This window comes from Pteropus vampyrus, unplaced genomic scaffold (assembly GCF_000151845.1).
Source record: "Pteropus vampyrus isolate Shadow unplaced genomic scaffold, Pvam_2.0 Scaffold147, whole genome shotgun sequence".
NCBI classification, from domain to species: Eukaryota; Metazoa; Chordata; class Mammalia; order Chiroptera; family Pteropodidae; genus Pteropus; species Pteropus vampyrus.
Window position 1 is genome coordinate 1,775,770 of NW_011888928.1, and position 25,197 is coordinate 1,800,966.

Here is a 25,197-nt window from a genome sequence, read left to right on the forward strand (position 1 = left end):
CCTGTGTTCCAGAGAGCTCTCTGGACCCAGCCCAAACTCCACCCAGCCCCCTAGAACTCAGAGGCTACACCTCGAATGCTGGGAGGAATGCGCGCCTGGACATCATTGCATGTTCTGTCTTTATTGGCACAACTGTGTGCCTCCCTATTAAGTAGAGTAAAGGAGCGAAGACCCCTGGAAGACCTTGAATCTCATGGAGGTGGAGGAAGAAGCAAATGTAAATTCTGCCATGACCTGGGTTTCGAAAATGTCAAGTCCCAGCCTGCAGAGGATTTCAATCAGGGCTGGTCTGTTTGTGACCAAACACTTAGTCCCATGGTTGCCATGGCTTTTGAATTATTTTTTCTCTTCTCATGCTCCAGACCTACTCCTACCAAATTCATCCTTTCTATTCCTATTGATCCAGATAATCAGAAGTAGCTTTCTCATACGTATCAACTCAGCAATATACCTTCACTCTCTTACTCCAGGACTAAGTTATCTCCTTGGCTCTCTGAAGAGACTTTGATCACTTGTTATCCCTCAGATTATCAATGCCACTCCATCACACTGATAACGTTATCTTAACTGGTTGTAGGGAACAAAAATAGCAGATATACCAGGTGCTTTACCACAGGCGTGCAGGACGATGGGAGCTACACCTATAATAGTCCAGAACTTACCACATGGGTGAAATTTCCAGAGATCCAGTGGTCTGGGGCATAGTCCTTCTGAGGCATAAGATAAGTTGCTGCACCTCGTACTGTCCACCATGTAGGAAGACACAATGCTTGCTGGGCCTTTTTGGATTTTGGAATCAATAAATGCCATTTTGGGGTATTCTCTTCTTATCTATTTCTGGGAAGAATGCAAACTCAATGCTAATTCTGAGTGAGACCCAGAAGGAATGAATTCATCTTCAAATGCAGGCTGGCAGCTACTGTGGCTGAAGAAGGAAAACAGAACTATCTTTTAAGAAAACACATCCATCTAGTTTTTTTCTTGTAGTTATTTCTAGCTTCATGCCAACATGTGGCTAGAAAATATGCTTGATATAATTTCAATCTTCTTGAATTTATTGAGGCTTTTTTTGTGGCCTAGTATGTGATCTGTCCTGGAAAACATTTCAAGTGCACTTGAGAAAAATGTGTAATCTGCAGTTTGGGGATGAAATGCTCTGTAAATGTCTATCAAGTCAAATTGGTCTAATGTGGCATGTAAGGCTATTATTTCCTTATTAATTTTCTGTCTGGATGATCTATTTATTTAGGTAAGTGGAGTATTATAATATAGTATAATAATATCATAATATAATACCAATATTATAGTATTACTTGTTAATTTCTGCCTTTATGTTCATTAACATTTGCTTTATAACTTGGGTACTCCTATGTTTGATGCATAGATATTTACAATTGTTATATTCTCTTTTTAGATTGATCCCTTTAAAATTATATACTGTCTTTCTTTGTCTCTTTTTACATTCTTTGTTTTGAAGTCTATTTTGTCTCATGTGAATATTGCTACCCTGGCTTTCTTTTCATCTCTATCTGCATGGAATATCTTTCTCCACCTTTTCACTTTCAGCCTGTGTGGATCTTTTGATCTGAAGTGAGTCTCTTATAAGCAGCATATTGATGGGTCACTTTTTAAAAATCCATTCTGTGGCCCTATATGTCTTTTGATTGGAGCATTTAGTCCATTTATATTTAAGGTAATTATTGATAGGTACATGCTTATTGCCATTTTGTTAATTGTTTTTGTTCTTTGCTGTTTCTTCTTCTCTTGATCTCTTTTCTTTTGATTTGTTGGTTTTCTTTAGTGTTCTGATTGGATTTTCTTCTATTTATTTTTTTGAGTATTTTTTGCATGGTTTTGGTTTATGGTTACTATGAGGTTCACATATATCCATCTATGTCTGTAACAGTCTATTTTAAGCTGATAGGCATTTACACCTTAACCATTTTGAGTGCACACTTCGATGGCATTAATGCATTCACTGCGTTGTACAATCATCATCGCTATTCATTTCCAAAACTCTTCATTACATGAAAGTGAAAATTTATACCTACTACACAATAACTTCCCATTTCTCCACTTCCCCAGCTCCTGGCAACCACTATTTAACTTTGTGTCTCTGTGACGTTTTTGTTTATTTTTTATTAGTTTCAGATATACAGTACAATGGCTAGACATTTATATAATTTATGAAAGGGTCCCCTCAATTACTCTAGCACCAGCTGGCACTATACACAGCCATTACGATAATATTTACTGTGCTCTACTCTACATCCTCGTGACTGTTTTGTAATTACTAATTTGTACTTCTTCATCCTTTTACTTTTTTGACTCAGCTCCCCAACCCTGCCCACCTCTGACACTCACTGAGATCATCTCTTCTACCCTAAGTTCTTTGAGCATCCTTAAAACTAGTACTTTGAACTCTGCCTCTGATAGGTTGCTTGCCTCTATTTTGTTTAGTTTTTTCTGGAGTTATTCCTGTTGTTTCATTTGCAGCATCTTTCTTTGTTTTCTCATTCCTGTTGCCTCTGTTCATCTCTGTGTATTAGTAAGATTTGTTACATCTCCCAGCCTTGGCCAGGTGGCCTTTTGTAATAGGTGTCCTATGTGTCTCAGTGGTGCCAGGGGCCCCGGGGCCTGTTCCTTGTATGGGTTGTGTGTGTTCTTCTGTTGCAGCTAATCCATGATTGCTATTAGCCCATCAGTGGGTGAGATTGACTCTCAGTGGATGGGACTGACTCTCGGGCTGACTGGTTGTGGGGACTGGCCATGCCTACAGGGCATAACTGCTGTGTGGGGGCTGACCCCACACAGCGGGATTCAGCTCAGCAGGCTCGTGTACCTGTTGAGACCACCCTTTGGGTGTGCCGCATATAAGGCTAGTCAGGTGATGCTCTATCATAGTCTGACACCAGTCTCCGGATGTGTTCGTTCTAGGGCTCCTTGGGAGAGACTCCTGTGTAGGTCAAGGTCAGCCACTGCCTTTAATTATTCAGCCATTGTGAGCTGAGGGCAGTTACCCCCAATATTGGCCCTGGGGCAGCTCAGCAAAAGGACCAACCTCAAGGCCTGAGGCTGTCTGCAAGTTTCCCATAAGTCTCCGCAGCCGTAAGAGCTTTTGGTTTGTATGGGAGTTGGGTGGGGCGGAGACCCAGAGAGTTACAGGGGTAAAGCACGCAGATTTCACACGGCCACTGCAGTGGAGCAAACCGATTCCACCAGGCCAATGCAGATTGCTGTCACGGCTGAGCCTGCGGTCTCCTGCAAAAGTCACAAATCGCAGCAAGACAAGCTGCCATCCGCCTTAGGCCTGCAGACCCCAGAGATCCATCCAAAAAACCATGCAGTCCGGGCTGGCACCAGTGGACCACCACCAAAAGTCTGCCCCATAATGTGTGGGCAGCACAAGCTGAAGGCTGCTGCCAGTCCAGGAAATGTGCAAGGCATGACTGGCTGCCTGGCAACAGGCCCGCTGGGGTAATTTGTGGGTTGGGTAGGGCAGGGTCTCAGGGAGACAGCAGGTCAATCTAATCTCATTGGGCCAGTGAAGCTTAAGAATTGGCTAGCGGTGGGGAGGGGTCAACACAGGCAAGATGGTGCCCATCTGCAGCCTGTCCTGGAGGGGGCCCAACAAAGGAGCAATAGTGGCTATCCCTCTAGTCCTCACTGTAGCGCCACACAACTTGATCCCTGTATATTTCTTGCACCTCTGGAGCTGCTGACCCTCTCCTGGACCCCAGGGCGAGTGTCTGCGAACGAGTGAGTCTGTACGCAAGCCTTTTAAGGGGGACATCTGGGTTTTCAGGTTCCTTCCATCTCACCCAGATGGCCAGAATCCTTACCGATTTTTATAGTCAGATTTTGCAGGAACTCCTCTTCTTGGGACTGGAACCCTGGGCTGAGGAGTCCCTGTGTGACACTAGGGCTTCTTGTTCTTTCAGAGGGCCTTCTGTAGCAGGGCTCTCATTCCTGGTGCTCAACTGCCACACATGAGTGCAGGACCAGCCCACTTGGTGTCTCCACCCCTCCTAACAGTCTCGCTGTAGCTTTTTCTTTATATCCTCAAATGTATGTGTCATGATCAGTTAGGCCACAATGATTCTCCAGGTTGTTTGTTTTATAATTTGGTTGTAATTTTAATGCAGTCATTGAAGGAGGCAAAATCTGCTTTTACCTAGGCTGCCATCTTGACCAGAACTGTCATGTGTCCATGATTTTCACTACTCTAAGTATCCCACAAAAGTGGAATCATATAGCATTTGTCTTTTGTGACTGGCTTATTTCACTAGGCATAATGTCCTCAAGGTTTATCCACATTGTAGCATATTGCAGATTCTCCTTCCTTTTTTAATACTGGATAATATTCTATTGTATGTGTATACGTGTGTGTGTGTGTGTGTGTGTGTGTGTGTGTGTGTGTGTGTGTAGTATTTTGCTTAGCCATTCATCTGTCAGTGGATACTGGGACTGAGTCCACATTTTATTTCATTTATTTATTTTTGAGTCTATATTTTAGCTGTTGTAAATAATGATGCTATGAACGTGAGTGTACAATTATTTTTTAGTTATTCTTTTTTAAATTATTTAGATATACACACAGAAATGGTACTGCTGGATCATATGGTAATCCTATTTTTAATCTTTTGAGTAACCACCATACCATTTTCCATAGAAGCTCTACCATTTTACATTCATTTCCATAGACATTGAACTTATGTTCAGATAGTTTTCAAATGGTTCTCCAGGTTAATCATTCTATAATTTAGTTGTAATTTTGATATAGTCATGGGAGGAGGTGAGCACAGTGTTCACCTACTCCACCATCTTTACCAGACCTATTTAATTCATTCCCATCAACAACGTACAAGTCTCCAATTTCTCCACATCTTCACCAACAGTTGTTATTTTGTTTTTTTGATAGTAGCCATCCTAATGGGTGTGAGATGGTATCTCATTGAGTGTTGATTTGTATTTCCTAAATAATCAGTAATGTGGAACATGTTTAAATGTGTTTATTGGTCATTTGTATGTCTTCTTTGGAAAAAGGTCCTTGTTCATTTTTAAATCAAGTTGTTTGGGGTTTTGTTGTTGTTGTTGTTATTGTTGAATTTTAGGATTCTCTATGTATTCTGGATGGTAATGCCTTATCAGATATATGATTTGCAAGCATTTTCTCCCATTTTATGAGTTGTCTTTTTACTCTATTGATAAGCATCTTTCGATGCACAAAATTTTTAAATTTTCATAAAGTTTGTCTATTTTTTCTTTTGTTACCTATGCCTTTGATGCCATGTCCAACAAATTATTGCCAAATTCAATGTCATGAAGCTTTTGACTGTTTTATTCTAAGAGTTTTGTAGTTTTAGGTCTTACAGTTGTCTTTAATTCATTTTATTTTAATCTTTGTATACAGTCTTAGGTAATGGTTCAACTTCATTCTTTTGCATATGGATATCCAATTTTCCCAATGCCTTGTGTTGAAAAGACTATTCTTGTCTATGGCCATTTCACCCTGAACAAGCCCAATCCCATCTGATCTCGGAAGCTAAGCAGGGTCGGGCCTGGTTAGTACTTAGATGGGAGACCACCTAGGAAAACCAGGCGCTGTAGGCGTGAAACATAAAAAATAAGGGATTGTAAGCTGACAAGGTCCTTGCAATCTGTGAGGTCAACCAAGGGTTACCTCGCCTATTAAAAAAAAAAAAAAAAAAAAAAAAGACTGTTCTTTCCCTCATTGAATGGTCTTGGCACTCTTGTTAAAAAAAAATCATTTGATCATGTATGCAAAGGTTTACTTTTGGGCTCTCTATTCTATTCCATTTGCCTGTATGTTTGTCTTTATACATCACACTGTTTTGATTATTGTAGATTTGTGTTGAGTTTTGAAATCAAAAACTGTGAGTCTTCCAGCTTTCTTCTTCATTTTCAAGATTATTTTGGCTATTTGGAGTCCCTGAGATACCATATGATCAGCCATAAGGTACTGTTAGGCTCATGCTAGCAGTGGAGAAGTTAATATAGAGATGGATGAGGAGTTACAAAAGTCATCACACAAATGTTAGAGAAAAGTAGATACATGGATTTTCTCCCACCCCATAATCACCCGGACTTCCAAGAAATGTGCATTTTGGGGGAGTGGAACCTCCTGCACTGTTATAGTGTTCTGCTTCTACCTATATTACCTGGAGCAACAAACAAACAAACAAACAAACAAACAAACAAAAAAATAAATAGAAAAAAGGAAAGAAAGAAAACGAAAAAGAAGAGAAAAGGAAAAAGAAAAGAAAAGAAAGTACTCCTTTAATAGGAATTCAGTGACAATGTTATGGCCTGGGGCAGAACTCACAGATCTGCCACAACCAGAACTATGATTACGTTCTGAGTCTTTGAAATCTGTTCTGCTCATTACCCACCCCCTGTGCAGGGGCTTCGTGGTTCCCAGAGACCAGGAAGAAGAACCATCAGTCAAACAATTACCAGCACTTTCAACTTGACCATCTTGAGAGGTAGGTGGAGGTCAGAGTCCTGGGGCTGGAGGTGTGAGCCTGTGAACACTTTCATCTGTGGCTTGGTTGGTTGAGTTCCCTATTCAAACCAGGTGCTCGGATCATGCCAACACTATTCTTCTATAGAAAAAATTATTGTTCTTATTGTTCAAATGGGAAAACTGAGACAGAGAAAGATGACATGTATGGACACCATGTCCCTACAAATGTGATACCCCGAGAAGAGCACTTTGTATTGTTTATGTAGTATTTCCACTGACAATGCATAACCTGAGTCTAATTATGAAGAAATTTCAGACAAACCCGAAATAAGGAATGTTGAATTGAAAGGAAAGATGGGCTGTATTTGTATCTTCAAAATTTTCAATGTCATAACAGAGAAAGGACATTATTGGGTGAATTATAAAATGGAATACTGATGGTAGGTTAGATAAAAGTATTAATGTTAAATTTACTGAAGTCGACTGTTTAACTATGGTCATGTAAGACAATGTTCTTTTTATCAATACTCACTGAAGTATTATTCCTAAACAAAGGCCATGATATACAACCCTTGAGAGAGAGAGAGAGAGAGAGAGAGAGAGAGAGAGAGAGAGAGAGAGAGAGAGAGAGAGAAGATAATTAGGAGAAAATTCTTAAAACAGGTGAATCTGAGCAAATGATATTCAAACGCTCTGTGTACCATTCTTACTCTTGTAACTTCAACATTATTTCCAAATAATAGTATTTAAAAAGTTAAAAGCAACCCATTTAAGGGTTCATGTGCCTTAAATTTTATTTTTCTATTTTATTTTTTTTCATATACCAAAAATAAAATAAGTTTAGCACTTCTAAAGAGTTTTGCACCTTTTAAAATGTCTCTAAGTAATTGTGCCTGCTTTTGAACATTTGAAGGGATTTCAGCCAATTCATGTAGGTTATCTTTTGCTTGATCAAAAACATTGAAGCAAAAATACTTTGAGGGAAAATTGGTTACTTGCAGGAAAAGAGACAGTTATTCCACTGTGACCATATAATTCATGGTATCCAAACTTCTTTGTCTTTGCTTCTTTTATCTTCCCTTCTGCTTGGCTTAGTAGTGCGAATCACTAGTTTGGGAGTGAAATAGTACTTTTTAAACAGACTTAACCTCCTCCTTCAGAACCCCAAATCTCACTACCAATGAGCTGCCTAGAATAATAGCAAGCATTTATTTTATATACTGTTCCAGATCCTAGACCCTCTCTTATTTTTTCTCCTTCATATTGACCTTCATCTATTATTATGTTATGTATCTTATTTATTGTGTGTCCCGTTTATTCAACTATAAGCTTTATGAAGGTGAAGATTTTTCTCAGCTTTGTTCATTACCATATTCTCAGTGTTTAGAAGAGTGCCTGGGTTATAGTAGTCATTTAATATAAGTATTTGTGAGACAAATAAATATAGGACAGATGAATGAAGGATAGAACCTCACCCACTCACCAGAATTAATTCTAAATAGATTAAATAGTTTTTAAAAAAAGATCACAACTAAGTCAATGAAATTAAATAACTTTCACTCCTCTGGAGATGAAAACAATCTGAGCTTAATAATAATAATAATAGCCAACATTTATTTTGCGCATTCTGTGTGCCAAGTCCCATGCTCAGTGCTTCACATATTTAACATTTGCAATGTGGATACTAATATCACCCCAATGTTACAGATGGGGGGAATCTGAGGCTCTGAGACATTAGATGGTTGGCTAATCATATGTAATAAGCTAAATGTGTTGGGGTTGGGTTTCAAACCCAGGTCTCTGTGACTCCAGTGCCCAAGATTTTTGTCCTTTGTCCTGTACTATACGAACAGTCTTCATTATTGTATCAAATGGGAGAGAATGTCCCTCTTATGGTGAGACAAAATGTGTATCCTGTTGGCAGAATAAACCAATCTTTGTGGAGAAAAAACTGGCAACAACTGTGTATGGTTTGAAATAGGCAGCATCCTTTACCCAAGACTCCCAGTGTGACAAATCTGTGCTCTGGAGCTAATTATGCATTTAACCAAATTTTAGTTTCAAGAAAGTTCCCAATGACATTTGCCCCCTACCCCAGGAGAGAGAAATCACAAAGTTTCAGGTGTCTTATGATTAACAGGAAAATATTAATGATATGTGTAACTAGTGTGTTGGGAAAATATTCATGGGGAGTTTTACAGGTAATATGTTGAAAGGCTTGTTCTTTGTCTTATTTAAAATTATTCAGAAGAGCTACTTCTTTTCCTGCCTCTGTATGAAAACTTGGGTATAGAACTTGATTTTTCTAAACACTGCCTAGATTTAGAATATATAAAAACGGCTAGGCCCATGCAATAGTCAAAACCCTAAGCCTGAATTCAAATTGTGGGCTTCTCCCACATGTAGAAACTCTGAAGTTGAGGAAGAGAGTGGTCGGTTTCCTCACTCTCTCCTTTCCTCCTGCAGCTGGCTAAGTGCCATTTTGGAGGTGGAGGAGGGAGAAGAGGTAAGGGGGTCCAGATAGCTCTTTTTGGCAGGTAGTATTGTACTTTCGTATATGTGCTTTCTGGGCTTAGTATTGCTTCAAATGAACTCTGTTGTGGGTAGTTTTCTAGGTCCTCTGAGTGTCTCTCCAATCCAACTGATGGAAGGTTCTCTCAACATGGCCGAATCCAGTTCCTTTCTATCTGGTCTATTGCAATTCCTTTCCTAGACCATAGGGATGTGGCCACTCACCTTCTACTTCCTTATCTGAGGTCCCAGGCGGCCTGCTTGGAATAATCTAGCACAAACCCACACTGGGTTTCTTGCATTCTTTGCCCTATCAAATTAGTGCAAGTGGTAGCCTCTTTCTTGTGGCCATAAAGGTCACTTCAGCTGGCCTCTTATTCTTTTGTGTTCTCAGGCATGACTCAGGCATCTACCTACTGTGTCTCTGCAAACCCTTGGGGGCACATACAAAGCTCAACGGGAGGTATCCTGACAGCCTTTCTGGTGACTTGGAATTAAGAGACTTTGCACTAAGAAAGCACCTCATTCTTTAAAGGAAATCTGCTCAAAGATGTCCAGAACATATGTCAAATTCCTGACCATTTTCCACCTTTAAAACAAGTAAAGGTTTTAAGAGTCCCTTAACCACTTTTTAGCCATCTTTCTCTTTCTCTCTCTCTCAAGCTCACTGTAGGGTTTACCCACAGATCTTGGCCAAAACTTTCATTTTAATATCATATTACAAATTTTTAAATAAAAAATCAAGATATGTAACAGCAAGCCTCATGCGATTTCAGTTTTATAAAAACAATTCATATCCATATAGATGCACATTTGAAAGACTAACACTCCAATATAGTGGGATTGCAAGAAATATTTCATTGTCTTCTTTGTATCTTTTTATATTTTGAGAATTTTGTAAGCTGAATTTTAATGATCTTTTAAAAAAATTTATTTATTTAAATTAGTTTCAAATATACAGTACATTGGTTAGACGTCTACATAGTTCATAAAATGATCCCCCCAATTGCTTCCTCCCTCCCCTGGCCCTCTACTTAGCCATCATATTAATGCTAACTGCATTCTTTATGCCATGCTCCCCATCCCCATGACCAACTATCGACTACTAATTTGTACTTCTTTAACCCTTCACCTCATCCTCCCAGCCCCCCAAACCTCTCCCCTCTGTCTATCACCAAACTATCCACTATATTTGTGAGTCTGTTGTTGATTAGTTTGTTCTTGAATGATCTTTTAATCAAGGAAAGACAAAACATTTTAAAAAATTGTTTTTCCTGGCTGTATTGATATATAATAGACAATTCAATGAGGTTGTTTTTTTTTTTCAGTTATAGTTGGCATACAATAACATACCAGTTTCAGTTGTACAACCTAGTGATCAGAGATCCACTAACTTGCAAAGCAGTCACCTCACTAAATCTAGTACCCCGCTTCCCCTTACATATTTATTACATTATTAACCATCTTCTGGGCAACAAATTTTAAAATAATTTTGTTTTTCTACTAAAGGGAGGCCTGAAGCGTGAGATGGAGAGATATTTTTTAGCAAAGCCAATATTCAGCTGAGGTGGAGGGCAAGGAGGAATAATTAGAAGACAAAATGTAAAGAAATTCTCTAAGCAACTTTCTCTTGCTTCACAACTCTATTTGTATCTCTTGATCTCTAGCAGCAACTAGAAAGGGAAAAACATCCTGACAATCTATATTCAGACACATATGGTTGGCATCATGAAGCTCTGGACATCTCTTCACATGACATTCCTCTGTATGGCACTACTGTCTGTACTGGGAGGATTTAAGGAAAATCGAGTCCCAGGTGACGAGGCTGGGTTGGGGACAAAAGGTGGGGAGTTGTTGTGCTTGTTCCTGGACAAGTAAAAGGATATTTTGTCTGGCACATCTGATTCAGGACCCACCTTCCCTGGGCCACCTATTGGAGAATTACAATCTTTTTATGCACAGGGATCCAAGAAATTCCCAAGTTGAGGTCCTTTAATGCTTCCTCTTCCAACCTTGAAAGTGGTAATGAGTATCTATTTACTTTTATATACATTCTATAGGTTATAAAGTTATAATATTTCCCCAAGTCAAGCTACTTTGTATGGCGGAGCACCAATACAGAGCTGCTTATCTTCTTATACTCCCAGAAGCTCTGCATCTTAACTATGTGTACTTTGATGAGTACTAAAAGGATATTTCTTAATATATACCCTTAGTTTTAGTGGCAGAATCTTTCAGAATGTGAAAAGATGGAAAAGAGATGAGATGAGTCCCTAGTGGGGCAAAATTGGGGGCCACATGATAAGAAAAAGGAATCAATGGAGAGAGCCAAGAAAATTGAGTGAGAGAGATAAGAATTTAGAGAAGCTGAGTTAATAAAGGCAGGGTCAGCAAAGGGGGATTGGGGAGACGAGAGAAAACCTATTCCTTACTCTTCCTGGTCTAGCTTCCCACACTATGAAATAGGTGTGGTAATGAGGCTAGAGGATATCTCAGGCCCTGAGATCTCCTGTTATATAAATGTAGATTTTATAGAAAGCACATGAAGGCTGGAAGTTCACTGGGTCCTATTTCTAGGATGCTCAAAGAAAACCCAAAGACCTGCAATAAGAGTAGGACCTATGGGAGCAGAGAAGGCAAAGAGATCAGTGAAGATATAATGAGGAGGCTCAGGAAGTGGGGTTTCTTATAAGGCAGATAGATATCTTGGTGGGTACTTGGGGCTCAGATTCTCAGAGGGGCTGTTAAGCTTATGAAGGGCTTCCCTTCCCACGCTTGTCAGCCTCTTCCATCTCATCTCAATTTCAGGGGATGAAAGACTCATTGAGGAGTGCTGGGGAAGTCCAAATATCCGGGACTGTGCCAAGAAGTGTAGTACCACCTTGAAATGTGGAAACATGAATCGCACATGCTGTTGGACCTATTGTGGAAACATCTGTTGGAAACCTATAGTGAGTTGGGAGGTGTGCCCTTGGCCAGGTGTTGTCACTGATTCTCAGCCTCTTCTCAAGTGCTGTTATTCATAAACAGAAGACTGATGTATCCCAAACCCTAGGCACAAAAATAGCAGAAAACAATGTCCCCTAAACCTAGAAAGCAATTCACTAGCAAATAAACCAAGAAATTAGCTTAGGGACACATTGCTTCTTTCATTATATAATCAATGCCTGTGCTGTTCTCATTATATTACACCACAGTTTGCTCTTTTCCTTATTTTTGTCCAGATTACTAACCATTGCCTCCATAGTCGGTACTTTCCATGAGCCCTTTCGGCTCAGCCAGTCCTCAAATCTCTACCTTTCTCTGTTCAATCAACCAGTACCACCACCCCTCACTCAGAAGTGAACAGTTCCCATTGTGACATAAAGTATTCCTGTCTTGTGGTCTGGCAGGATGGGTAATATTAAGCTTGGAAATGAATGAATGTTTCTCAGAGTTTCCCAACCTCTAAGCTTCTAACCTTTCTCTCTTGCAGAAAACCAATGCAAGACATCTAAAACCCTAACCTCTCACCTGGGACACTATTCTCACTGAGGGCTGTACAGGAACAAATCCTTGACAAGTAAACTTATTTACAAACAATAACCTTTGGCTTTTTTTCTACTCCATTCCTCTACCCTTGATTGTCCTTGTAACCCCCAATATTGTCCCCATCCTACAGTGTACATAAGCGTCCAATGCTTCCTTCCCCATCTCATACTTTAGAACAGATAGCTAGTCTCATGGCCTTCACAGAATAGAAGTTTATTTCTCACAAGCCATTTTAACATGGGTAAATGGCAAGCAACCCTCTCATTCAGTTTTTTCAGAGGGCAGGTAGTAAGTTGGTTTCTCACAGGATGTGGGTAAACAATTCTGAAACTACTTTACATGTGTACAAAATTGAAACAATAAGTGAACAACTAGACGATGATAGGAGCCAGGTTTCTAACTGTCATGGAAAAGAAGTTAGAAATAAGCAAAGGGAGAATGCTGATATGAACTCTGGGGCCCTGGGTTAGAGTCAGAGACATCAATATGAACTTGAGTTTAGCTTAATCTATATACAGATAAGCGGATGCAGAAATATAGACACATCTGTGTACATGGGTTAGTTCTACATACCTATATTTTCTAGCTATACCAGAAATGGCCCAGGAAGCGGTGACACGACAGTAGCAATAAGCACACCAAGAGCCCAGATCTTGGTTTCTAAATACCATTTTTCAATTAATGAGCCAACGTTTCTTAGAGAAATGGCTGGTTCTGGTACTGGGCTTGGAAAATACGAGATGAGACTGGGGCATCCTTTAAGATCAGAAAGTAAGGAAATGCTCAAAATTCAATATCATGGGGAAAGAAGGACTGACATGAAAGAGCTCCCAGTGGCCAAAGCTGAGAACAATTTGAGCTTGAAATTGTTACTGCTGGTCTATTAAAATAAAATGTTATAAAGACAGCAGAAAAATAGCAGATAGCTTCAGTGTAAAACTACTATTAAAGAAAACAACAGAAATTGAAGTATTTCTGTTGAAAAAAAATCCTCCCACCAAAATAACCTTGAGTCAGAAAAAAAAATTAATACACCACAACTTAATTAAATATCTGTAAACAAACATTTGAACATGTGAAAAATATCTTCAATCAGACATTTTAAAATAGCATTTAAGTAGGAAGAAAACAGGAAGGTATGAAGTAAGGGATTGATAAAACATAAAAACTTGAAGAAAGAAATAAAATTCATCTCAGAAGTAAAGATTATTACAAGATACTCGAGACAATATAAATTATAAGAGATATTGCGAAAAAGAATGAAAGAAACCAAAAGACCAAAAATAAAATGCAAAAAGTAAAAACAAGAGATGAAAAGATTAATAAAGAAGATGGGCAAAGAAAATCTAAATATATATAATTGAAGTTTTTTTTTTTTAAAGTAATGTTAAAAAATGCAATCCAAAAAACTTTCCATAAATAAAAGAAAATCTGAATCAACATGAAAAAGGATCATCATACACCCAGCAACGATGACCCAGAATCACCTTGAAAATGAATGTTTGGTGCCCTCTAACTGAGATTCCTACTTCTACCTCCTCACACCCTCTCACTAATGATTTCCAGGAAGTGAAATCCAGGAAGACCCAAGCTAAGACACTGGACACTACATTACTGATGGCTACACTCCTAAAGAATGTAATTTTAATGGTAGAATTTTAAACTTAGGAACAACTTCCTCTGGACAGAATCTTCCTTGAGTCCTGCATGTCCTGCCTATTCTTATTTTATTTGGGGCCCGTGTGTCTTTCTTGATGGTAGATAATACACTCAGCACCTAAATTCACCCCTTGCATTCCAGATAACTTTCTGTAGCTTCTTAATTAGGCATTCTAGGTTTGTTACAACACAGATAGTTACCAGATGTCAGGTGGGACACACTTTGCTGGTGAAGACATCAGTATGAACCCATGTGAGCATTGGGGGCAGCCAAAGAATTGAAAAAAGGCAAAAATTGACTGACATGACAATGTACAAAATAGGAGGATATTTCTGGAGTCCTCCCATCTGCATTGACACAGAGAGGGAGCAAGTCTGTAACATGAGAACAAATAATACAAAAAGCCAACTATAAAGCTGTTTTGTCACAAACTGACCAGCTCTAATTGAAATCAGTGTGATGGAGTGGCAATGATAATCTGAGGGATAACAAGTGATCAAAGTCTCTTCAGAGAGCCAAGGAGATAACTTAGTCCTGGGGTAAGAGAGTGAAGGTATATTGCTGAGTTGATACGTATGAGAAAGCTACTTCTGATTATCTGGATCAATAGGAATAGAAAGGATGAATTTGGTAGGAGTAGGTCTGGAGCATGAGAAGAGAAAAAATAATTCAAAAGCCATGGCAACCATGGGACTAAGTGTTTGGTCACAAACAGACCAGCCCTGATTGAAATCCTCTGCAGGCTGGGACTTGACATTTTCGAAACCCAGGTCATGGCAGAATTTACATTTGCTTCTTCCTCCACCTCCATGAGATTCAAGGTCTTCCAGGGGTCTTCGCTCCTTTACTCTACTTAATAGGGAGGCACACAGTTGTGCCAATAAAGACAGAACATGCAATGATGTCCAGGCGCGCATTCCTCCCAGCATTCGAGGTGTAGCCTCTGAGTTCTAGGGGGCTGGGTGGAGTTTGGGCTGGGTCCAGAGAGCTCTCTGGAACACAGGTCAGGACACCAGTTATCTCAAGAGAGAAGAACAACTGTTTCCAGAATAACCCATGGTCCATGGTGTTCATGCCGGGGGCGAGGAACAGGTCAGCCTGGCACCCATAGTGTACCCATGTGGTAGGGAGCACTGAACTTGGGGCCGTGGGAGGCCATTCCCTATGTGGGCCCTGGCAGATAGCTCTGCCTCTCTTAATCGTCTTTCTTGGGGTGTCTGGGGCGTGGCCAAGCACTGGGAAGATGCATGGAGAGTGAGGCATCTGAGGAAGCACCAAACAAGAACTCCTGTGGAGCACAGCCTTACCACCTACCTCCCTCTGATGAGGTCTGTGCTGGTGGTCGGTCATGATGTCTTTCCTAAGTCCCCCCTGTCCAAGGGCAGCTCTGATAGAGGTGGAGAAGATACTCCTACACCAGGAGCCCTGTCGTGCTTCTGAGGTGGGTCAGAGGCTCTGGCCTGATGGAGGCAGATTCCCTCCTCTGACGTCTCCTTCATTGCTGCCCAGCAGGAAACACAGGACTGGAGCAGAACACTGCACACGTGCCTCCAGCAGGGCCTGCCTGCCTGAGTTCTTCAACCTGACTCCACTTCCCGATTGGCCACACATGACTTAGTCCCTGGATCTAGCCCCAGGACCATTTCAGAGGAGTCGCGATTCCACAGAGTAGTGGGGGGGCCTGCATCCAGTGGTTAACTCTCACTGGCTCACCATGAGACCGTGGGCAAGACCCATGGCCATCCTGTGCCAACTACTCCTTATCAGCATCATCATGAACCACCTGTTCGCCCCTCACGTGGCTCCCCTCTAGATTAAAAAATAAAAAAGTAGAGAGAGAATGAGGAAAGGTAGGAACCAGTCAGTTAATGGAAGGCACTGCAGTCTCAGGTCCTGACGCCCAGTTCCGGGCCCCATGGTGAGAGCAGCCATCTTGGTAGAGGATGGAGTGGGGGAAGTTTGCATTAGCACCAGCACCCTCTTCCATGCTCTGGTCTCTGTAATGGAAGAGAAGTGAGCACACAGAGAGTTCACCCTCCTCTAGCTGCATCTAGTTCACCATCCTCTAGTGAATGGCCTCTCACTCTCTCTGGTCTTGGGCAAGTCGCTTAACTTCTCTGGGATTCGTTTTCTTCTTTGTAAAGAGAGAGTTACGTGAATTTTACAAGGAGAATGGAGAGAGAGAGAGAGAGACAGAGGTGGGTCAAATTGAAGAAGAGGCCTCCTTGGGGACCTCCTACTCTGTGCCCCGGGGTCTGTGCCCCGGGGTCTGGCTTCCACCTGCCTCACGGTTCACTTGGCCCTGCTGACTCCAGGGTTCACTTGGCCCTGCTGACTCCAGGGTGAGGAGTGTTCTTATTGGCCCTGGGGGATGCCACGCATGCGTGGTTTCTGCCCCTGGAAGTGCTGGCTCAGTGAGCAGAGCAACGAAAGGGCTGAGCGTCTGGGGGCTGGCAGGGGCACGTGGGCCAAGGGAGAGAGGGCAGAGAAACGTGACAAAGGAGGGGACTCAGGGACTGGGCCCCCGAGAGGCGGGGACACTCTGGGGTACACACGGGGTTCTCAATGACCACAGCACTGGGAGGCAAATAGGCAGGTCCCTGCCGTTTGTCCTGGTTTATTCGACAGGAACAAGAAGTTCAGACAGTGGAGAGGGTGACATTGCGGTTGGTCCCCCGGGGCCTGGGATTTGAGGTCCTCGTGCTTTGGCCGCAGGCGCAGTCATACATAGAGGCTTGCGGGAGCAGGATGCACAGCCCAGGCCCCTCTCCCACTCACAGGATGTTCATGCAAACGTTCCCACAGAAGGTTGAACAGCATATATTATTTGCTTGACATGACTGGTAATTTTCACAGTTGAATTTGCACAGATGTGGCTTGACTTTCTTCACACACGGCTTGACTTCTGTGGACACTACTATAGCTGAAACAGAGCAGGAGGAGGGACAATGGAATAAGCCTCCACAGACCACCTCTTTCAAGGGCATAGCATCCTCTGTGACCCCAGACACAGTCCCACTTATTACACTCACACTTTTCAGGGAACTTATTTTCTGCCTCTCACCAAATCTTGGTGATCTGTGGTGTCTTAAATTCATCCCTCCATCTCACTATCTTCCCCTAATCTCAATGCCTGAGCATCCTGAACCTTCTCCACACTCCTGTGGCCAGGACCCTGTGTCTCATATTAGTCTTGGCCTTGGTGAAGTCACCCCATAGAATCTAAACTCTGACCCTGAAAACTCAGCACAGTCTGAGACATCTGCAAACTCTCCCCACTCTCCAGAATTTGCAGGGTCCGGAGAGGAAGACAAACTTGCCTCTCCGCCCTCTCTTTCCTCTTGTCACTGTCACTGTCCAGTTTTTCTGCACCTTCCCAGGAAAGAGCACTTTCAATATTTCTCTTCCACAGCCACCATCCAGGTTCCCCTGATGATAATTGTAACCTGACCCTGCACACCCCAAAATTTAATTTCCCAATATCCTTTCGTTCTGCACCTATTCCCATTAACACCTCTGGCTGTTGACCTGTCACGTATGTGCATAAATCAAAGAAGAGTTGTTCTGTTTTCTCATCTGATCCTCAGCGTTGTGGCCCTTTCACTATTGTACGTACCATATGTCTCTGGATTTTTAGAACAGAGGCTAAAAAAATGTAGGTTCCCCTCCACCCCCATCACTAGTTTCAAGGCCCGGTAAAGGGGCTGTAGGGCCATGGTTGGGGAGGACCCAGAGTCTTCATAGTAGCTGCGGTCAGAGCAGGATGTACTGAAAGGTTCTAATTCCTAGATCCTCTGTAGCTAGACATAGCTCCACTCCCTGCTCCCCATCCTGCCCTCCAGCCCATCACCTACTTTTCGTCTTCCTGAAAAGCCACCCTCCATGGGCCTGCAGCAGCAGCGCACAGAGAAGCAGGATGGGCAGCAGAGCCTGGGCTGACATGAGTCCGGCCAGAGCAGTGAGCTCTAAAGTCTGGCACAGGCTTCGCTGGAGAGTTGGTGTGAGGATGGAAGAAAGAAAGCACAGGTTATTCTGGGCTCCTCCTGCCTCACTGGGTAGGCCAGGGCTGGGCAAGGAGTCCTTATTTCCTCCCCTGCACCTGCCCCTTCCATGGCCTGTTCCGTGTGGGCCTCCTGCAGAGATGGCTCCTCCTCTCACATAAGTAGCCTCTCCTTTTGTAAATAGATTTTTTTCCCCTGAAAAATTTAATCTATTTCTATTTTCTAATTACCAAATAATGAATGGATAAAAAGAATAATATAATTAAAAAATAATAATCTCAGTGTGTAGAATTAATTTGTGTCTCGTACAATTGATCCTTGAATAACATGGGTTCAAATTGCATGGGTCCACTTATACTTGGATTTTTTTCAGCAAATACTGTTGGCCCTTGGGTATCTTTGGGTTTAACATCCGTGGCTTTCAGCAACAATGGATGGAAAACAGTGTTTTCCATTTCCCAACCTGGTTGAATCTGCAGATGGGAACGGATGATTAAATTAAGTCTTGGGGGATCCAGAGTTATAAGCAGATTTTGACTGGGGGGGGCTGGTGTCCCTACCCCTCACATTGTTCAAGAGTCAGCACCATTATCTTTTTAGTTTCTTCGTGTATTTAATGCAAGAAATCCTTTGTTTTCTCGCATTTTTGAATTACTTATCTTTTGTTGCCCATCTTGTCCCGCCTTCATTTAATCATGTAAATATTTCACAAAACATCGATGTCCTTAATTGTACATCTCTCACTTAAAATAAATACCTTTGCCAAGCATTTGTGTTGTACTAATTACTTATTAACTAGACAATATCATGTTGAGCATTTTTATTCATAAATCCTTACTTTTTAAAAAATTTAATTTATTGTGGTAACTTGGGTTCATAGTTATAAGAGCTTCAAGTGTTCAGTTCTATAATACATCATCTGCGTATTGCACTGAGTGCTCACTATCCAAAGTCTAGTCTCCTTCTGTCACCAGATATTTGACTCTCTCTCTCCTCTTCATTCTCCCCTCACTCTCCCCTCCCCCTGGTTCCACATACTGTTATCTGTGTCTACGAGTTTGTTTGTTGGTCTTGTTTGTTCATTCGTTGCTTTTTGTTTTATATCTCACATGTGAGTGAAATCATATGGTTCTTGTACTTTTGCATCTGACTTACCTTGCTTAGCACGACACTCTCAAGATCTACCCATGTTGTCGAAAACGGCAGTATTTCATCCTTTCTTATGACTGAGTAGTATTCCATTGTATATATGTACTACATGTTCTTCATCCAATTGTCCATTGAGGGACACTTAGGTTGTTTCCACGTCTTGGCTACTGTGAATAATGCTGTGATGAACACAGGAGAACATATATGTTTATGAATAAATGTTTTCAAATATTTTTGTTAGATACCCAGAAGAGAGATTGCTGGGTCATACGGTAGCTCTATTCTTAATTTTTTGAGAACATATCATACCGTTTTCTATAGTGGCTGCACCAATTTACATTCCCACCAGAAATGTATGAGGATTCCTTTTTCTCCGCTTTCTCTCCAACACTTGTTTCTGGTCTTGTTGATAATAGCCATCCTAACAGGAATGAAGTGGTATCTCACTGTGGTTTTGATGTGCACTTCCCTTATATCTAGTGAAGCTGAGCATCTTTTCATATATCTATTGGACATTTGTAACGTGTCTTGGGAAAAGTGTCTGTTTGGGTTCTCTGCCCATTTATTTTTTGTTTTGTTTGTTTGTGTTGTTGAGTTGTGTGAGTTCTTTGTATATTTTGGATATTAGCCCCTTATTAGAGGTATCATTATTACCCCTTATTACCCCTTATTAGAGATACCCCTTATTAGAGGCATCTCTTCTCTCATTCGGTTGGTTGCCTTAATTTTAGACTGATGTAAGAGAAGTAGAAATTGTGGATGAAAGAGTAAGTAGATATTTTAAGTATAAATAAATACATACATACATACATACATACACATACATACATGTATGTGTATATATACATTAAGAGAGAGAGAGAATTAGTTTTTGAAATAAACATGTGAAACTCAACAGAGGATGAGTGTCAATTTCCTCAAATCCTGTAGGGCATGGTAGTATAAATGGGGAGATATTGGGCAGGAATCAGTCCTCTAGTGCCTATAAAAATTTGGGTAGCGGAGGAATGTTCACAGATATCGCGCTCAGGCAGATGTGGAATCGTATCCTGACTTCAAAATACACCAGCTTTGTAACACTGGGAAAATCCTATGACCTCTATAGACTCAGTTTACCCATATTTTCTTGGCACCTCGGCTGTGAGGATGGAATTAGATGACACATATAAACACCTTCACAGTGTGTGGCACACAGTAGGCACTCAGTGTAGTCCATTTCTGTTTTCCCCAATCAGGTATTAAGACCTAGCTCTGAAAGAGGAATTTTGGATGAAAAACCTTTTGGGCTTGGAGGAGAGAGGGAGGAAGAGAAAGGGAGAAGAAGAGAGAGAGAGAGAGAGAGAGAGAGCGAGTGAGAGCAAGCACTGTTGTCTTAAATTCTGCATTGCTTTCTGCAGACCCACCTGCATAATCCAGAACCAAGAGTGGCAGGAATCCTGGGAGGTACCTCCTTGGTGCCCCTCAAGCAAACCATTAAGGACCCCCAATATCTGGGCCAGATACAGAGCATGAGGCTGGGAATGCCCTGCATAAAATGTCATTTTCTTGCTATATAAACCAGTGTCTTGGGAATCCATAATTCAATCATTTTAGGTGTGGCACCATTTGCAATTCCCATCAAAGTTCCTTTCAGTTTGCTCCCTCTCGCACCCTTGTACCCGGGTCCCCAAATTCTGCCTTATGTCTCTGTACTTGTCCACCCTCCTCAGCCAAGTTCCTGGAATCATGGCATATATTTCTTGCTGTTCAAGGCACCCAAAAAAGGGGCAAATCACTCATATATGGATATCTCCTTTCACTGTATAAAATGTTCCTATGAACAGGATTTGGGAGAAGGAGGTTTGTTCATTGGGAGTTCCTGGTCTTTTCTACTCGACTCTTCTTTTTCCTAATGAGCTCCAAGTCATGCATATGTGTGCGCAATATAATGCTCCTCTCTGATATTTGGTGAACAATCCCCCTACCCCTTTGGTGAAGTGATTGGTGCTAATCACTTCGCTTCCTTCATTTAATAGGGGGTCATCTATTTTTTCTAAAGTCTTTCCGTTTCAGTATCTTTTTATCCACTAAAAGCTGCAGAGCATTTGGTGGGATATGTTATGTTTAAGTAGCAAAGGAGAATCAATACAGAGAAGGGTGGGACCTTTAATAGCCCACACAACAAGTTAAGGAGAAATACATATACACACCATTCTCCTCTCCCTACATGTGAATAAACTCAGATGCCTTATTAAGACTCTAGACCAGGGTCTGCTGGAGGCGACCAGAGCTGTAACCCAGATATGCAATGTTCCTCCAAGCTTAGCAGAAGATACTGCTCACATCAAAGAAGACCCAGTACTTCTGTACTTCTAGATGGGTGAGTATCAAAGAAAACAATCTGCAATATGACCAACATGTAGTTCCTGGGCAGAACTTAAAGATCTGTCACTACCAAAATCATCATTAAGTTCTAGGCCTTTGAACTTTGTTTTTCTGATCTTCTGTCCCCTGTCTCAGGCCACAGTGTCCCTTCCCACTTCCCCAAGTAAGAAGAGTCCAGATAAAAGAGCTGTCAACCTGTTACTGCAGACATTCAACTTAGACACCTTCAGAGGTAGGTGAGGGTACAGGTCTCGAGGCGTGAGTTTTTATTTGTGGCTGACTTGGATGGGTTCCCCACTCAGGTGGTGTCAACACTACTCCTGTGAGGTGGGGAGTACTGTCTCTGTTGTTCAAATAAGAAAATGGAAAGAGAAGTGGCATGATCTAAAGGGACAGAGATAAAACAATATACCAGCATTCCTGACTCAAAGTCCAATACGTTCTCTTCCTTAACATCATCTGGAAAGCCCAGGGATCCAAAATTTGGGGTTGGGGAGCAGTAGTTCCATGTCTTAAGATGCCTAGGGACCTTTTCATTGTCCTATACTCTATTTCAGGATGGCCAAAGAATTCAACCAGAACTCTGTGTGTATATGAGTAGTACCCGGCCAGGACATGATGCTTTTCTGGTATCACTTAATACACCTGAAGCATACAAAAAAGGGGAATTGGGCATCCCCAGTTCCTGAAAACCCTTTAAAAGCCAGTAAAGAACTCAGAAAACTGGGCTAAGCGTGAGGCTTTTTAAATGAACAGATCTTAAAGCTCTAGAAAACTTGGTTCTAGAACATTTTTGAATACAAATAAACAACTTCATAGAACCCATTACTCTGGATTTATCGTGTTTCTGTCACTGTGCCAGTCTTCTTCCTCCTTCTTCGTGCAAAAGGCAGGTGCCGGGAACCCGAGGCCATCCCAATCCACACCAGCCTTGACCCAGTTACCTCATACGTCATATCCTCACCTGTAAGTGGCTAACAGAGCATCTGCATTATACATCTTTCTTCCTCCGTGCTGGTGCCTTCAGAGGATCCGAATACTCTGAGCCATGTTCAAGGACTTCCCTGTGCAAAAAATGCAAGTGATTTATAGTATTTCTGGAAGCCTACCAAGCTCAAAAATAGTTCTCCTTTGGCCTAAAGCTTCACTAATTAAGTTGTATCCTTTGATGTCAATATTGCCCAATGGTAAATGATACCTCAATACCTTATCTTGGCAATTTTCCTTCATCAAGCCATGCTGAGGCAAGGTGGCAGGAATGTGGGTTCTGAATGGAGTAAGCTGCAGAGCAGATATAAGCATCTAAGAGTGGAAACGTGCAAACAGCTGATCTTTTACATTTTAAGGACTTTTCTCCTATTTTCTTCTCTCTATAATCTCTTTCTCTTGCTCTTGTCTCTCGTCAGGTCACTTAAATTTGTCTCAAAGTAATGTGCTAGAGGGTTATGTGCCTAAAACTTGCATTGAGACTATTTATGTAGATGAAAGTTTTAAGAATCCCCTGACCGGTTGCTGGCCATCATTTTTTCTCAAGTCTGCCTGAGTAATCCATCTCCTCACTCATTCTGGAATCACTCTTTGTTTTAAGATCTTGACTAAAATATATTATCTAGTTACATATGTTTTTAAATAAAAAACCAGAACACTTAATATGTTCTATTATTCTAATTTCATAAAAATAATGACTACAACATTAAAGGATATACATATACTGATTATCTCTGGGGTGGTGGAATTCCTAATGCTTATTCCTTTCTTATTTGTATATATTATTTTTGTTTTACAAATTATACAATCTGAAGAGCTATTGATTTTTAATTAGAAAAATAGCGATGCATTTTTAAAAGAAATAATTTTGCGAAGAAAGTGGTATGTAATGTGAGATGGGATGGAAGCTTGGGGAAGCCAATGGCTAGCTTGATATGTTGTTGGGTTCCAGAGGGTGAATAGGAAAAGTAGGAGAAAAAATAACACAATATTCACAAGAACTTTCTCTCCCTTTCCTACCCTGTTCTCAATTTAATTCCTTTTCTACCTCTAGCAGCATTTGGAAAAGACCTGTCTTCTGCCAGAACTTAACCCAAACACAAATAGAGACTACCATGAAGCCCTGGGTTCTCCCACTCATCATGCTCATCTATGGGGTCGTGATGCTTCTGCCTGTGCTGGGTGGTATCAAGAACAAACATCCAACAGGTTGTGTGGCAAAGGAGGAGGGTGGTCTGCCCTGGCCTGGGATGTCTGGCATAATGATTCAGGCACCAATTTCAGGATCACCCTTCAAAGGATCAGAAAGCTCCTTAAAGCAGGGACATCCAGGAAAGATTAGGTTGGATGTTCCCAGTCTGGCATCCCTTCAAGCTCCCTCTCTCAGATCTGAAAGCAATAATGGGTATGTGGAAAGGAAACATAGTTTTTGTCTACATTTCATAAGCTCACAGGAAATTATATTTTCCAGTGTTAGACCACTGTGAGTAGAGGAAACATCAACATAGAGCTCCCCTCTGAGTCCGTAGTTTTAGAATCTCTGAGTCTGATCTGAGTGAGCCTTTGATGAATACCAAAAGGGTGGGATTTTAGCACATTCATTTCATTTAAGGGGCAGAATCTTTTAGACCATGAGAAAAATAAGAGGTCCTTAGGAAGTCAAAGTTAGAGGTCATCTGATAAGAAAATGGGGATAATGAAGGGGCTGAGGGAAAGGATTTTCTTGAAAGGCAGAGAAATGCTTGGAGCTCAGGTTCTAGAGCCGAGGGATTGTTAAGCTAGAGAAGAGTTTCTTTTCTGAGTTATGGATGGATCGACCCTGCCAACCTCTACCATCTGAGTTACAGATGACACAGAAGAAACTGAGCAGTGCTGGGTACAGCCTCCGGAAAGGTTTTGTGAGGAAAGGTGCACTCGATCACTAACATGTTTACAACCAAATCACACATGCTGCTGGACCTTCTGTGGAAACATCTGCTTGGACAATGAGTAGGTTGATTGGCGAGGGGAGGAGGGACCCGGGCACGCTGCAGTTCATCCAAATCCTGGGCAGAGAGACAGGTGGCGTAAGGCAATGCACTCTGATCGCCACACCTAGACTGCCACTCGCTGCAAAATGAACTAAAATACCAACATGGGGGGCCTTTATTTATTTTTTTCACTCTCATGCAGTCCTCCCAAAACATCATCCACCAGCTTGCTTATCCCTCCTTATCCAACGTCTCCAGTTATTGCCTGTGTAGTCTGGCCTCTCCATTGGCCCCTTGTCTCAGCCAGGCCCAAAGAGACCTGGTCGCTACCTGTCTGCTCAACTGGCAAACCTCTTGGGTAAAATTGCTTAAAAGCAAGTAACTCCTGATATCACAGAAAGAATTGATATTCCCATAAACTGGGGCCAAGGGTGTTATTAAGTTTGGGAATGGATGTCCCCCAGGGTTCCCTGAATTTTAACCACTTAACTTTTCTCTTCCAGAGAACCCATGAAATCATTGCTAAACCTTCGCTAA

At 41.5% G+C, this 25,197-nt stretch overlaps 3 protein-coding genes and 1 pseudogene across 3 annotated transcripts; 3 read left to right on the top strand and 1 right to left on the bottom strand.

Annotated features, from left to right (window-relative positions):
* Positions 1 to 5,494: 5,494 nt before the first annotated feature.
* Positions 5,495 to 5,613, top strand: LOC111745176 (annotated as a pseudogene).
* A 5,101-nt stretch (positions 5,614 to 10,714) lies between these two features.
* WFDC11 (WAP four-disulfide core domain 11) lies at positions 10,715 to 12,503 on the top strand. The gene is made up of 3 exons (XM_011369397.1): positions 10,715 to 10,814; positions 11,807 to 11,949; positions 12,474 to 12,503. Exons 1-3 carry the CDS (start codon positions 10,715 to 10,717, stop codon positions 12,501 to 12,503), a joined length of 273 nt encoding a protein of 90 aa, XP_011367699.1.
* A 4,460-nt stretch (positions 12,504 to 16,963) lies between these two features.
* On the bottom strand, positions 16,964 to 18,131 carry WFDC10A (WAP four-disulfide core domain 10A). Its single transcript, XM_011369335.1, has 2 exons — positions 18,044 to 18,131; positions 16,964 to 17,103 (listed from the first exon to the last, which is right to left on the bottom strand). Exons 1-2 carry the CDS (start codon positions 18,129 to 18,131, stop codon positions 16,964 to 16,966), a joined length of 228 nt encoding a protein of 75 aa, XP_011367637.1.
* A 5,674-nt stretch (positions 18,132 to 23,805) lies between these two features.
* On the top strand, positions 23,806 to 25,197 carry WFDC9 (WAP four-disulfide core domain 9). The gene is made up of 3 exons (XM_011369398.1): positions 23,806 to 23,902; positions 24,532 to 24,679; positions 25,164 to 25,197. Exons 1-3 carry the CDS (start codon positions 23,806 to 23,808, stop codon positions 25,195 to 25,197), a joined length of 279 nt encoding a protein of 92 aa, XP_011367700.1.

Bases quoted from the DNA above. Each gene is read 5' to 3' on its own strand.
- WFDC9 (XM_011369398.1), top strand. From the start codon at position 23,806: ATGAAGCCCTGGGTTCTCCCACTCATCATGCTCATCTATGGGGTCGTG. The intron at 23,903-24,531 runs GTGTGGCAAAGG...CTACCATCTGAG, and splicing joins GAACAAACATCCAACAGGTT to TTACAGATGACACAGAAGAA. The intron at 24,680-25,163 runs GTAGGTTGATTG...TTTCTCTTCCAG, and splicing joins AACATCTGCTTGGACAATGA to AGAACCCATGAAATCATTGC.
- WFDC10A (XM_011369335.1), bottom strand. From the start codon at position 18,131: ATGTCAGCCCAGGCTCTGCTGCCCATCCTGCTTCTCTGTGCGCTGCTG. The intron at 17,104-18,043 runs GTAGGTGATGGG...CAGCTATAGTAG, and splicing joins GCTTTTCAGGAAGACGAAAA to TGTCCACAGAAGTCAAGCCG.
- WFDC11 (XM_011369397.1), top strand. From the start codon at position 10,715: ATGGTTGGCATCATGAAGCTCTGGACATCTCTTCACATGACATTCCTC. The intron at 10,815-11,806 runs GTGACGAGGCTG...TCTCAATTTCAG, and splicing joins TAAGGAAAATCGAGTCCCAG to GGGATGAAAGACTCATTGAG. The intron at 11,950-12,473 runs GTGAGTTGGGAG...TCTCTCTTGCAG, and splicing joins ACATCTGTTGGAAACCTATA to AAAACCAATGCAAGACATCT.